Source organism: Plecotus auritus (assembly GCF_963455305.1).
Source record: "Plecotus auritus genome assembly, chromosome: 7".
NCBI lineage: Eukaryota > Metazoa > Chordata > Mammalia > Chiroptera > Vespertilionidae > Plecotus > Plecotus auritus.
In genome coordinates this window covers 3,811,132-3,826,465 of record NC_137774.1, presented here as the reverse complement: position 1 = coordinate 3,826,465, position 15,334 = coordinate 3,811,132, and the positions used below count along the sequence as shown (strand labels likewise).

General features: G+C 43.0%; 1 protein-coding gene across 2 annotated transcripts in view; it reads right to left on the bottom strand.

Annotated features, from left to right (window-relative positions):
- Window positions 1–15,334, bottom strand: part of GRB2 (growth factor receptor bound protein 2) — a 60,143-nt gene that overhangs the window by 8,371 nt on the left and 36,438 nt on the right. For both annotated transcript variants that reach the window (XM_080682423.1, XM_080682424.1), the window contains exon 3: window positions 3,960–4,057. In XM_080682423.1, coding sequence (XP_080538549.1) covers window positions 3,960–4,057 — 98 coding nt within the window. The remainder of the gene's footprint in view (window positions 1–3,959; window positions 4,058–15,334) is intronic.

The following is a 15,334-nucleotide window of genomic DNA, read 5'->3' as shown; positions in this document are numbered from 1 at the left end:
TATCTCTGTTACAAGCACACAGATTGAAAAATTGAAAATTAGTTGGAGACTTTATTAAGTAAATATTTCTTTTGTATCTGCTCCTATTTTTACTAAGCACGTGCTGTGCGCGTACACACACACACACACACACACACTCACACACACACACACACACCCACACACCCCTCACCCCCGCCAAGGAAGTCCCGCAATTTAAGGACTATTACATTATATGAAGAACGTTAACACGCGGTTACAACATTTAAATACTATCAACCTACGTTTCCATAGTATTTTATGCTGTTTATAAACTTGATTAGCCTCTTCTAATGGTGGCATTTGTAACTACATGGCTATGTTAAAAAATGTTTAAAAACTTTTAGAAAGATGGGTTTATACCACAATACAAATAGCAAAGGAGAAAGCTAATGGGAGGAGGCTGCTTATTATGCAAGTTAATTCTTTACTGCACCCCATAGGCTCCCACCCATGTGCATTTAATGTGAAAGCACATAGCTGGATCCACCCCCAGTATCTACAGCTCATCTTCCAACACTAATGCCAACAATCACTTTATAGCCTGTGTTTAATTTGTTAACTCAAATGCTGTATTAGGTCATACTCCATTTTAAACTTCCCTCTTCCTAACAAAAACTAAAGGTTTCGGGATGGGGTGAAGAGGAACACCCAACCGACTGAGCCACACCGGCCAGGGTTCTTATATTTTCTTAATAGGGAAGAGGGGAGGAGAGGCCTGGCCCTTTGTGCTCTCCCACAGCTATGAAATGGACACTAACTGTACTCATTGGTATCCAGCCACAGAGCAGCCCTGTAACATGAAACATGCCTGTAAGACCAACCACAGCATAGGTACACGGCCATGGTCTTAACAACCACTTGGACCTTGGAGTAGATTTTCGCCAGAGTCTGAAAGCGCACCTATACCGAATGCTTCCTTTTAAAAAAATTAATTTCAGAGAGGAAGGGAGAGGAAGAGAGAGGGAGAAACATCAATGATGTTTGATTGGCTGCCTCCTGCACACCCCCAACTGGCGGTCAAGCCCACAACCCGGGCATGTGCCCTGATTGGGAATTGAACTGTGACCTCCAGGTTCATAGGTCAACGCTCAACCACTGAACCATACCTGACCGGGCTGGATGCTTCCTGATCAATTATTCAATCAAAGTTCTTTACTGTGAGAAACCAGGCGTGAGAGTGACTCTCCCTAAAAGGCTAGCCAACCAATCAGGTCAGTAACCACTACTTTCCAAGAAAGGTAGCCTTTCCTATTATTTTTCTTTTTTTAAAAATATATTTGATTTTTAGAGAGGAAAGGAGAGAGAGAAACATCACTGTGACAGTGGAACACTGTTCGGCTGCCTCCTGTATGCCCCCTACCAGGGACTGAGCCCACAACCCGGGCATGTGCCCTAACTGGAAATCCAAATGGCAACCTTGCGGTGCAGGAGACAACACCCAACCAACGGAGCCATCCCGGCCAGAGTTCTTATATTTTCTTAATAGATGGATTTCAAATGCCTCTGTCACCTGAAACAATCCCCAAGGAAAACAAGGATTCAGAGCCACAGGCATTTTATTTAACACAAACATTACAGTGTGGTGCTCTGCTGAATTCCCTTTCAGCCTGGAAACATGAAAAGGAACTTAAGTTGGTTTTGTTATCATTGGATTTAGCGCTGGTGTCAGCAAACCATGGCCCTTGGCCTCAATCTGCCCCGTTTTTGTATGGCCCATAATCTAAGACAGTTTTAAAAAAGAAATTTAAAGGCTGTTTTAAAAAATTCAAAAGAAGACGAATATGTGTCATGACAGAGAGTGCATGTGGCCCACAGAGCCTACAATATTTATTATCTGCCTTTTACAGGAGGTTAGGCAGCCCTTGATCTATTCCGAGGAAGGACTGAATGAATAGGTGTGCTCATGTTATTTGGCTTCCATGGATGGAGGGAGGGAGGATGCACTGCGATCCAAGGAGCCCCTCCCACTCCCGGGAACCACTACCCAACAGCTTCTCCCTGCTCCCTGAGTGCATTCCATGATCTGTCCATGAAAAGCCTACACAGCCCCCAAAGCAAATACTGACGCTAAGTGGCTATAAGAATGCAAAGCAGTGCTTAGTCTACTTCCTAGGAGTATAAATGAAGACCAATTCTCCAAGGAATCTAAAACAAAAAATTGGGGGTGGTGGTGGTGGTGGTGTGGTGAGAGGCCAAACTCATATAGTTACAAGATATAAGATAGTACAAGTTCCAAACAAAAACTAGAATAAAAAGTTTATAAATTAGAATGGTTTTCACCTTGTAAATCATTCAATGAAACTCCTATTGAGCCATTAGAAGGTGCCTGGCTTCTGAAGTAAGAGAGGTCTGAGTGCCTCACAATTTCTTCATTACAGAAATGTCTGTGGATAAAGGTGTCTTCCCATTCCCAACCGCAGGGGAACCCCACCTTCTCTCCAGGCTCAGGCTTTCTGGATGTGACCTCTCACAGAGCTTCATATTAACGACATGGAAATTGCATTCGACCATAATGTAACTATTGCACCTCATCTCCCAGCACCTAGCACAGTCTCTGCCACATGGTAAGAACTGTAAGAGTTATTGACTAAGGCATGACCAAAAGATAGCTTTATGGTGAAGCTCCTGCATCATTTGAAAGTGAATAATCTTTTTAGAACAGATTCAGCTCATAAGGTAGCATTTGGCCCACATTTCATTATTAAGTGGTGGTTAGCTCTGAAAAGGGTATGTTTATGGGGAGAAACTCATACATTGCTCTATAGTTTCCTACATTATGAGTCTTTTATAATGAGAACTAGATTCATAAATCACTAACAGTGAAATAAAAATACTAGAAGTGTTCCTGATTCGTGTAAAAGCTTAAAGTCACAGCGTTAAGCCTCAGTTCCCCTGACATACTAAGCAGGAAAAGGCTGCTTTAGGGGTAGGAGCAGGGCCAGTGAGGGGTGGTTGGTGAGGGTGGGAGGACAGTGACTGTAAGGGCTGCCAGGGTCCCACTGTGTCGCATATCATTATGAACAGAAGGAGCTCTAGAAAAAAAGAAAAGAAAAGAAAAGAAAAAAGTTCACTGCTCTCAGCAGCTTGGAGTAAGAGAGCATTTTGCTTTCTCTAAAAATGGGAACATTAAGTGGAAAGCAAGGGCAGTGAGTACAATAAACATTTATTGAGAACCCATTATATGCCAAGCATTGTGCTCTGAGGATACAAAGATTATTAAGACATGGTCTCATAGGAAAACCAAACATATCGATATAAAACCCTGTGATTAGTACCCTTTCTAAAACTGAAAAACAAAAATACCGAACTATGAAACATCTGGCCCTAAGGGTTTCACAGAAAAATAATTATGGACCTGCATAACTGTTTTATTACTTGAAGATCACTGATAGCTATTATTAATCAAAAACATATATACTATAGTTATGTAATAGTATAGAAACTATTGCTTTATTTATTTATTTTTAAATATATTCCTTTATTGATTTCAGAGAGGAAGGAAGAGGGAGAGAGTGACAGAAACATCAATGATGTGAGAGAATCACTGATCGGCTGCCTCCTGCACGCTCCCCACCGGGGATGGAGCCCACAACCCAGACATGTGCCCTTGGCCGGAATCGAACCTGGGACCCTTCAGTCCGCAGGCCGACGCTCTATCCACTGAGCCAAACTGGCCAGGGCTAAACTATTGTTTTAAATGGAACAACTGTTTCATTATTTAAAGATCACCAGCAAATGCTATTAATCTGAAACATGCACTATTACTGACGGTTATGCTATCGTTGTATACTATTATTAACATGAATATGCAAAACCAACATGCTTTGTTAATTCCCTGGGAAGACTGAATGAAAGTACAACATGCAGTTCAGTTTAAAAACATTGCTGAAAACAAGCACGCAGGTCTGACCCTTGGGAGACAGTAGGGGCCAACTTACGGATGTGGTTTCATTTCTATGTAATTCTTGGGAATGAAGCCATCTTTCCCATTGAGTTCTGCCTTGTACCAGTTCTGATCACATTCTTCATTCAAAACCTAAAAAGAAATAAGACAAGAAAAAAAAATCAGTCATGTCCTTTTCACTCTTAAAAGGGGAGCCCCTAAGACAATTATGTTGCTGTTTAGGTTTGTTTGTAAAAGGTGTTATTTGAAGTATTAGCAGGTACATGGATGCAAGAAAAACTTGAAATTTCAAGCACTATGTCAACCCTGATAGTTAATAAGAAAAAGAAATTGTCCCTGGAAATGAGAGTTTAGACCCCCAAGCATCTAACATTAAACCTTCAGGAGAACAGCAGAAGGGAGGGTGATGGGGAAAAGTAACAGATTAGTTTGGGAGTGAAGATTCTGGAAAACAGCAAACACTGATACTGCATTCCACTGAGTGAACACAGACTCGGAAATGGGCCCTGACTACTCAAGGTTTCCAGCTAGTGACTCAGGTAGATTTTCAGATCCCAAACGAGCGTTCTCTCCAGTCCCGCTCCCTGTGAGTTACACGGACAGGCTAAACCAGTGGTCGGCAAACTGCGGCTCGCGAGCCACATGCGGCTCGTGAGCTGCAGTTTGCCGCTCTGTTGACTAGTGAGTTTGACGACCACTGGGCTAGACCATGACTGTAATCTGTAGAGTAGTGTACGTTACAGGACAGATCTAGGTATAGAATCAAGGCCACTGAATTCTAGATTTCTAACAAACAGCGAAGGACAGAAGGCATTTTTAAAAAGTTGGTAACTTCCAGGAGAAAACAGAAATGTGAGCCAAACTCCAAAATGGTGAGCCCAGGAGAATGCTGATGGACTAGGAAGTGGTAGTCAATGTACACTACCCAGCGAAGTTCTAAAAGGAAGTTGGTAAAATTCTTTACAAATGGTTTATTCAAGGTGCTGAACAATGCTGTGCTCACTGCCAGATTAGAACCTAGATTGCTTCAGAGAGTATGATGTGTGTGTACTGGCATTTCAAAGTGAGACAGGACTTTAGAGAAGACAGAAAGCTAACCAGCAAATCGCCCAGCATTAAATGAACCTCACAGATCGTTCTCTCAGGACCGGAAGTTATGCCCTAAGGAGTTTTACAACACTGATGCTGGTCGACCTTTGGCCCTGCCTGTAGGCGACTGAAGTGTACAAGATAAAGTGGCAAATTCTGCCAGTGTGAATTTGAGAGCTCAGAAAAAAATCAGCTACTGGTAAACCCCATCAGCTTCCGTGGTGAAAACTTGTTTCTTTTTATCATTGCTTTTCCCTCAAAATTTTTTTTAAAATTTTATTAAGTACTATGATGATACAAACTAATATATGTCAAATACATTCCTAATTTTAAAGTCTGCATTTGAAAAACAGAAACCTGTGCTGTAGCCAGCAGAGTTGTTCTGTTCTAGACAATTACAAAGTGCACACGGAAGATGATGGTTTGGGAGTGTCTTCAAGGCGCGCCCTGCTACGAGGACACTGGCATGTCTGAGCAGTAAGGCTAATCCTCCAGTGTCACATAAGATGCTGTGACCTCGAGAGGCAGCTGACACCCCACACACGTCACAGCAGACTCAACAGCATGAGAGCAAAGGGGCCATTTTAAAAGCTGCTTAAAGCCAAGATTTTATCTACCAAAAAGAAGGGGTTGAGAAAAACTGTGGCCTAGCATTTTATAAAGCACTAGAGGCCCGATGCACAAAGATTCATGCAAGAATGGGCCTTCCTTCCCCTGGCTGCCGGCACCGCCTTAGCTCCGGCCAGAGCTGCCTTTCTGCCTTCCCACACTGCCCAGAGGCCCGGAGCTGCTGGGGCGGTGTGGAACGCCTGCCTCCCGCCCTGTCCCCAGCCGCTCGGTGCCTGCATATGCAAATTAACCTGCAATCTTTGTTGGGTTAATTTGCATACTCGCTCCTGATTGGCTGGTGGGCATCGTGAAGGTACATTCAATTTGCATCTTTCTTTTATTAGTGTAGATTATTTTATAATAATAATAAACTTCAGGCTTATGAACAAGTTTTTCAAAATGTCTTTAAAATTCCTGAAACGGTGAGTTGTATACTTATTCTAAGATTTCTTGAAAGACAGAGGAGAGTCAGGAAGTGATTATGACCCATTTGGACATCAAAACAGAATAAGGTAATCACACGAAAAAGGTTACTTTTAATTTAAGGACAACTGTTTTATGGCAGATGTTCATACAGCAACACATTCTTCTTATCATCTTTACTAAGAGGCAAACCTGCCCCTAAAAAGTGCTCCCCCCAATTAAAACACACACACACACACACACACACACACACACACACACTCACTCTCTCTCTCTCTCTCTCTCTCTCTCTCTCTCTCTCTCTCTCACTCACTCACACTCCAGGGCAATTCCCAGACTTGGTACAAATTCAGAACTACGATTTTCTGCAGAACAAAATTATTACTTGGGCCTGGCTCAGTGGTTGAGTGTCGACCTATGAACCAGGAGGTCACAGTTCAATTCCCAGTCAGGGCACATGCCCGGGTTGAGGGCTTGATCCCCAGAGTGGGGCGTGCAGGAGGCAGCAGATCAATGATTCTCTCTCATCACTGATGTGTCTCTCTCTCTCTCCTTCCTCTCTGAAATCAATTTAAAAAAATATTTTTCATGTATAGGGCGTAATGTCACAGGAAAGTCATAGTATCCTGCCACCTGTGAAGAATAAGCCCAAGTTGCTGTTGGATGTGTTTTTCACAGAGGAGCCATTCTTCAAGCGCTCTGCTCTCTTCACACCCAAAAAATATATATTTGAAAAAAATTATTGGGCCGAAACCGGTTTAGCTCAGTGGATAGAGCGTCAGCCTGCGGACTGAAAGGTTCCAGGTTCGATTCCGGTCAAGGGCATGTACCTTGGTTGCGGGCACATCCCGAGTGGGAGGTATGCAGGAGGCAGCTGATCGATGTTTCTCTCTCATCGATGTTTCTCTCTATCCCTCTCCCTTCCTCTCTGTAAAATATAAATAAAATATATTTAAAAAAATTATTGGGGGGGGGGGAGTGAGAACACATATGTAATACCTTATTCAATGAAGAAAAAAATTATTACTTGGTGTTTAGTATGCTTTTCTCCCCCAAGAAGGTAGGAAAGTATGGAATTAATGTGTTTGTTAAAAAAAAAAAAAAAAAGGCCAGCCAGTGTGGCTCAGTGGTTGAGCATCGACCTATGAACCAGGTCAATGGGAGAAAAAGGGAGACATCTGTAATACTTTCAACAACACAGATTAAAAAAGAAAAAAAGAGTGTCCCTGCTAACTGCACGCCACCCTGGGAGTCAGGGACCAGGTCTGTCCACCCACCTGCTCCACTGGCACATCAGCTTTCACATGCAAGCCTTGCAGTTAGGATGGCATAATTTAAAAGGTATTTTAAAAAGTAAGTTTTCTTCACGTTTAAAACAGCAAAGGACACAAATTAACATAAGTGAGTCTACTGTGGAGCAGAGAAAGGAACCAGAACTGTATGTGGACGAGTCTGCACCCACCTACAAAGACTGTGTAATTTGCTATGGTTTCAGATGAACGCTCACATCCCTCCCAAGTCATTTTTAAAAGCCTGATTAGAGTTCTGAGAATGAGGAAGCTGCTCCTGCCACCATTTCCCCACGACAGAAGGCAGGCAGCTTACCGTGTACGCCGTCAGTGCCTCTTAACAAATAAATGGCCGAGTTCAACAACCCATTTTCATTCAGTTTTTGAAAATTCCAAGGAATGTGTTTAGCTATTACCCACAGCTGCATGTTCTATTCCAACCTGCGTTTTCCCTCAAGTTATGACTTTGAAGCCACACAAAACACTTTGGTTTAACGGAAGCAGATTGATCAAGAGATGAGATTACGAAAGGAGGAAGAGAGAAGTTTCGATGAAGAACAAGTTTTTCTCAGGCCCCAAAATACAGAGGGAAGCAGAAAATAACACAGTGAGACTTCAGGACCCCTACAATGCTGACTTACCATCACTACTCCATGGGAAAAAAGACATTCCCAGAAATAAAACTGTCTTCACCAGGGACAGCTCAGAGCAGCGGTCGCCAATCTTTCAGACCTCACGGACCACCGGTTGGTGATGGCTGGCTCAGAGCATTCCACATGTCCACTTGTCTATATTATGTGATTCTGGTAACATTAAGCGCTCCTGCCCCTGTCCCTCACTCCAACCTGAGACTGTTCTAAAGGCAATGCAAATTCCCATCTACACCAACACCAAATAGAAACTTTCCATACAGTTAAAAAAAAAGAAAAAGGAAAAGCTAGAGGTCCAAGGTTTAGGTCTCAGACCCCTTAGGAGCACAGGACACAAGAGGATGAACACATGGGTTCAAACTCCATTTTCATCAACAATGAACTATATGTGACAGCGTGCATATGACCATTCTCTACATTTTGGTTTACTCGGCTATAAAGTGGTGACACAACCTGCCTCCAGGGCAACTGAGCAGATTCCATGAGAACATCTAATGAGCAGCACAGCAATAGCACAGAGCCACACTCAAGCTGTCCTAGTGGACACCGGCACTTCCCCAGAGTGACTTTGTTGCACACACATTAGCACTATTAGAGCTAACAAAACCCGAGGGGTTCTGGGGGGCTGAGTTCTGCCTTCATTAAGTCAGGAATGGCTGATGTAATGCTGCCCGTGGGCACTGACAGCACACACAGTAACAGGCCGAGGGCCCTGCTTTATTCGGAAAGCACATGATTCTGTGCTGACTCCCAAAAAGATTGTAAATGCAGAATTCGAGGATTACAATAGTTCATTCCCCTCCTCTCCCTTTTATATTAATACTGGGAGACAAGAACAGCACTTAATATCTACACAAAGAATAGAAAAAGGTGTCTTTTAGTAAAATGGTAGATAAGAATTTTGTTTGTAGGTTGCTGTATTTTGAAATATTAAGACATTTTCTTGCCTGACTAATCTGTAAACAAACAAGAAAAGGAAAATCATGATTTTTTTTCCTTTGTTAAAAACGTAAGCTGTACAGTTATGGAAGAGTAAGTAGTCCCAACAAACCTTTCAACATACACACTAATTCTAACAGCTTGCAGGGGGTTCAAAATTTCTTCAGGGAAAATTATTAAAAGTTTTATCAATTTGTGAAGCCATTTGTATAAAAGTATTTGTGCAGGAAAGATGGAAACAATTACATATTTAAGTTTTTACACACAGAAAATCCCAAAATACCACTTATAGCTGGTCTCTGCATCATAGAATTCAACATAAACCAGCGAGTTCTTCCCAGCTCATCAAAGGTCAGTCAATCAACCCCACAGAAAAAATACTAATATACTGCTATGGCTTACAGAGGCTTTTAAAAGACTTACTCTCCAAGGAAAACTCTCCAGGGCCCGGGCTAGGAGAACAGCACTGGGAGAGCCATTTAAAGCAGTTCTCTTCAGCTGTCCATTGTATACTGTATTAGGGACTATGAGAACGCTAGTTAACTACTTACTTAGGCTCCGTGAGTGTAGATTACTGACGTGGCCTCAAACCACGTCGATTCATTGCTAACATTTTAAATAAGTGCTTTATAATCACCACCTCCATCTGTTACAGTTTTTGCTCAACATGAAAAACATCTTGGCTACGCTGCGTGTCTACTGTGTGTGCCAAATCATGAAAAACACCCACACTGCAGATAAGTTATTTTGAATTTTAATGAGGAGATGACCAACTTAAAGGTAGTTTAATAATTAAAGTTCCTGGTCCTACCAGAAACCTTAAAGTGTTTATCCAGGCACACAGAGAGCAACAGTGCTCAAGTTCACATTGCCAGGCTAGTCTCTACGCTGAAAAAACCACCGAAGAAAAGACACGCCACGCCAAGCACGGTTTGACCCAGCCACGACTCTTGACAGGTAGTTGGTCCTTAAAGACCAGAAATTGAGAAGAAATAAGATGCATTTTTGAAGTTTTAAAACTCTTCTAATGTTGGCAGGTTTATAAAATTGTGTGTAAACATCAAATTATGCTGTTTTATTACATGGTTTAAGGAAAACCTATTCATTTAAAAAAGTATTTATGTAATGATATGAAATCAAGGGGGTAGTTTACGTTATGGTAATGACTTCTCTCAGCAAAAGTACAATATTATATGCCATATTCCTTTTGAAATTGGTATTTCCACACAATTCATTTCTTTTGGGATCCAGGAGTCCTAAATCCTTGATTTTTTAATGCTATTTTCTCTTAGGAAACAATTCTATTTACCAAACTAAAGAAATCCAAAGAGCATTTGTTGGTCAAGTCTACCTTCTGATTACTAGTGACACGATGGTGAGAGGTGCTAAGTTTTGCCCTTGAAACAATTTTAAAAGGAAAAGAACGAAAAAGAGGGAGGGAAGGAGTGGAGAGAAGGGAAGGGGAAAAAATCCCCAAATTCCCCAACTTTCCACTGGTAAAATCCTTCATCACTTTTATACTGCTGCTCCTTTTCTGTTGCCCAAGCTAGATTTTTCTGCCCTCTCTAAGCAGCCACTATCAATGGGGAGGAGTTTGAAGGGGGAACATTGGATCTAGAGACCAAGGCCCACCAATGTCCAGGCATCACACTTTAAGGCTGAATTGGTTTTGCCTCAGCCTATTTAGTGCCCTACATCAGTTTCCAATACCATTGTTTTTCCATTAAAAGTCTTAACCCAAATTATCCTTAGCTTGGCTCTGGCTGTGACCTATTTGTCTGTCCTTCTCCCCCACTGCTTCACTCAGCGAACTCTTCAGTTCAGTTAAGCCAGTCAACGCCCCAGCCCCTGAGCACAGTGTACTTCTCTCATGCTTTCCTTCTGGTTGGATCGTCCTCTTCCTTAGATATTTGGATCTTTCAAGGTTCAGTTCAGAACGTACAACCGGTCTGGTCACTTGCCTCGTTTTCATCTTCATAGTATTTAATGGAGGATCATGGCCATTAATAACATATAATTACTTATGACATCTTTACTACCACTATTTTGTACTAACCAAATTCAGGATATTTATTTTCTGATAAATAAATCAAATGGGATATTCTTATCAATTTCTCCAGATTCAGTTGCCAATAAGAAAGCTGCTCATGACATTTTAAGAAAACAGGAAGGTTTGCCCTGGCCGGTATGGCTCAGTGGATGGATTGAGTGTCGGCCTGCAAACTAAAAGGTCCCAGGTTTGATTCCAATCAAGGGCATATGCCTGGGTTATGGGCTCGATCCCCAGTGGGGAGCGTGCAGGAGGCAGCCAATCAATGATTCTCTCTCATCATTGATGTTTCTATCTCTCTTTCCCTCTCCCTTCCTCACTAAAATCAATTAAAAAAAAAATAAAAGAAAACAGGAAGGTAGTTCACACTTATGTGCTATTATTCCACCCAGATAGACCTAGAGGCAGTGAAACTTAAATGCACAGGCAATACCCCAAAATAAACTCTTTCTACCAAAGGGGTACCAAGAGTTTCCATTCAAAATAACTGTCTTTTGTGTTTTGTGACTCATGGAAGACAGGTTATTTTGGTGTAGTTGACTGCTCAACGGAAGAGTGAAATGCTCTAATACCAGTCTTTCAACTGCAGAGGGGGTATAGGAGGGGAGAGAGACAAGAGACACAGAGATAGACATCAGGAAGTTTCAAGAGAGAAAATTCTGTGCATTTGAAAAATTCTGCAATCATTTGATGGCCTGTACTAGGCAAGTACCATGCAATAAGCCCTGAGCCAGGTGAGCTGAGGACACATGGATCTGCCTCTCCAGGAGCTTAGAACTTAGTCAAGTGCTAGTTGCAACACCGTGTGATGAGTGCCAGGAGAGGAAGTTATGGGCACAATGGTCAGTATCAATTCAACAGAAAGTATCTGAGGTCCACACACCGAAGAGAAAGACCTAACTCCCGTTTAGGGATTAGGAAAACTTCCTGGTGACGTGTGAACTAGGTTATATTCTTTGTTTGCATCTTTAGTTCTGCTCAGCCTGTGCAGGACTGTGAGTGGAATGAACGTGGCGGACTTCCCAACTTGCTATCAAGCAGATGGAGAGATGAACTGTTCTCTTGGCCACACTGAATGGTGGTGGCCATTCACTAAGAGACTGGTTACGCTTCCTAAAGTTGAAAAGCAAAACCTTTACTAATGGTATCAGAACTTCCTAACTGGAAATAACCAAAATAATTTCATATTTGGCTAATTCTTTACTTTAATAATGTATATTTAGCTACTGTCATTACCTTCTTTACTAACAGAAGGCTTTCAATCTTAGGTCAAATTCTACAACACTTTCCTCAAAAAAAGGGCAAAAAACCCCACAAACCCATATAAAAAAACCACAACAAAATAAAAAACAAAGCCTCCTAGGCCGGGGAGCAGCAGTCAGCCACCCATTTTCTGACGATGGGCAAACCTGCTCCCATTCGCCAGGCCCGCCCTCCGGGATCTATCTACTCACGCCCACTGCTCCGGCATAACACAACAACTCAGGAGCTCCAACACCGCCCCTCAACTGATGACAACAGCGTTTATTAAATTCCACTTAAGGCCTTCCTCATTCAAGATGTGAACTAAAGGGTCTATCAATTTACAGCCAGTCGTTCTGTGACCCAAGAGCCATCTCCAAGAATGTAACTGAAAGAAAAAGCAAAGCAACCTCAGTCACCGAGTTAATCGCCCACAGCTGCATAAGGAGCTATGCCTGAAAAACTCAAGGCCAGCGGTCCGTTCACCTAAAACGCTACCGTTCTGACTTCAGCAAGCTACCTCCCACTGCATTTTCCATTTCTGAGGCAGTTAAAACTAGCTTCAAATCAGGAGTTTGGTGGCAAAGAGGGACCGGGGATGAAGTGGTAAATCCTTACCCTAGTCCCAGGATGGAGGTGAATGCAGGCAATTAAACAGATCAATACAACACTAGAGTGAAAATGTGGATTAGTGTTAAGTACAGGATTAGGGAACAGAAACCCAGCTTGGAGGGAGGGGGACACGGTCAGAGAGTGAATTTGAGGAGAGACCCACAGGATCTCCTGTGGTGTCTAGGCGAAAGGCTGCAGTATGCAAATTAGTGAGTTCTAGCTGGTATGCTAAGGATGATAATCAGAAGTCACTGAAAAGTGACATTCAGCTGTGCATTTTTCAAACACTCCACTGTCGGAGCCCACTTTCCCTTGCCACCGAAGACGGGTGAGACCGGCCCCCTGGCTGAACTGAAACACCCATCTCCCTGGAGCAGAGCAGAGCAGGCCAGCACAGGCCCGAGCAGACCAGCACAGGATGGAACAGAGCAGCACAGCACAGCACAATGCAGGCTGGAGCAGAGCAGAGCATCTAGCCAGGGTGCGGCCTGGCCACGGGCTGCCTCAACAGCGGTCACACCTGAACCGCTTTGCACGGAAGTTTCTTTTCTCACCACACATATTGCAAAAAAACTCACTGGGGGAATGAGGTGCGGGACGACCAGGTGGGGACTGTGATAGCTGCCCAGGTGAGAGATGACCGTGCTTGGACTGGGGTGGGCAGTGCGGCTGAGGGAAGGTGATAGAGTCAAGATATTTTTGGGAGGTGGAATAAAAAGGGATTGATGATTACATGTGGCTCAATAGTCTTCCTTCTTGACCACCATTTTTTCTGAAAAGCTTTAGAAAAACGTTTCTATAGAGCTGCTGGGTAATTTTCTCTTTTAAAGCCACCAGGAATAAAACACAATTTTATTTATTTAAATTTTTTAAAAAATATATTTTATTGATATTTTACAGAGAGGAAGGGAGAGGGATAGAGAGCTAGAAACATCGATGAGAGAGAAACATCGATCAGCTGCCTCCTGCACACCTCCCACTGGGGATGTGCCTGCAACCAAGGTACGTGCCCTTGACCAGAATCGAACCCGGGACCCCTCAGTCCGCAGGCCGACACTCTATCCACTGAGCCAAACCGGTTTCGGCTATTTAAATTTTAAAATATGTTTTATTGATTTTAGAGAGAGGAAGGGAGAGGAGAGCAGGACGTGGGGAGAAACATAGGTCTGAGAGAGAAATACCGATCAGTTGCCTCTTGTGTGTACCACAACCTGGGTATGTGTCCTGACCAGGAATCAAACTGGCAGCCTCGCGGTGCCTGGGATGATGCTCAACCAACTGAACCACACTGGCCAGAGCACAAAGCATGCTTTTAAAAGGCAGATGGCACCCCTGTGCTGGCATTTCCCACCTGCCTCTCCAGACCCAGTTTCTGCCCTTCCCTTTGTGTGCCCTGGATCTATATGGACCACAAAGACGGGCTCTCCTGCTCTCTGGCTCCAGGGGTACCACCCATGGAAAGGCCTGCAGAAGGCTCCCTCTGTGGGGGTGTCAGTGGACAGTCTTGGACCCTTGACTGAAGGTCGCAGCCCTACTGACCCAGTCCTTTCTTCCTCCACATTCTGGTACCTCCCTTCTGCCCCACTGTGCGCTGTTCAGGCCTCAAGATGGTGACCTGGTTACTAATCTGGGCACTGCATCATCCCTGGTGGTTCTAGAGGAATCCTGCCCACACCTTGTCAACAATCTCGTTATTAGAGTCTCCTCAAATTAGCCAATGTAAGTGTGTCATGGGTTTCCTACCAGGACCCTGATTGAAATTACCCTCAAATCCGTTCTTTCTATCTTTAAGGAGGTATTTCTTATATAAAGTGACATTTGTCACAGGGCAAAAGCACTGAAGGAAGTACCCAAATTCTACAACTACGTGGATGAAAAACTAAAACAAGAGCCTTGCTTTACAAGGTCCACAACGCTGAAGAAGCCAAATCATTCAGTTTGTTACCGAGATAGTTATGGGGAATTGAGAAAGGGGGTAAAAGTGTGCAAATTTAGGATCTATAGTCTGTCATTACTAGACGGTCATAGTGATTTACAGGAACTATCCTCTTTGAATCGCACTTGAGTTAATATTTAAGTGTTTATTATACTGAAAGCATTGTGCTAGAAAGCTACAATGGGAATTGAAAAAAAAGTTTCAATGGAAATTTAAAAAAAGACGAAAGACACAGTTTCTGCCCTCAGAAGTGTTTATAAACTAAGGGAACCATGTATACAAATAACAATAAAAATACATAGAAAGTGGGATAAGGGGAACTGTGGCTGATGTGCTGGGTAGGAAGGCACAGCTACATTTCCAAATTAGCTTCATAGTCGACGTAGAAAACTCAATTCCTGTCTGGAGGAACTAGATAAAGGGCCACTTCAAACAGTGCAGGAATAGAGCAAGAACTAAAGGTAGAGCAACTCTGAGTATGTTAGCGGGCATGGTGAACCAAGTCATCTTCCCGTTTTTATTTTAACTGGTGTTCGATAAAGAGGGAATCGTTGTTGTTTAATCACACTT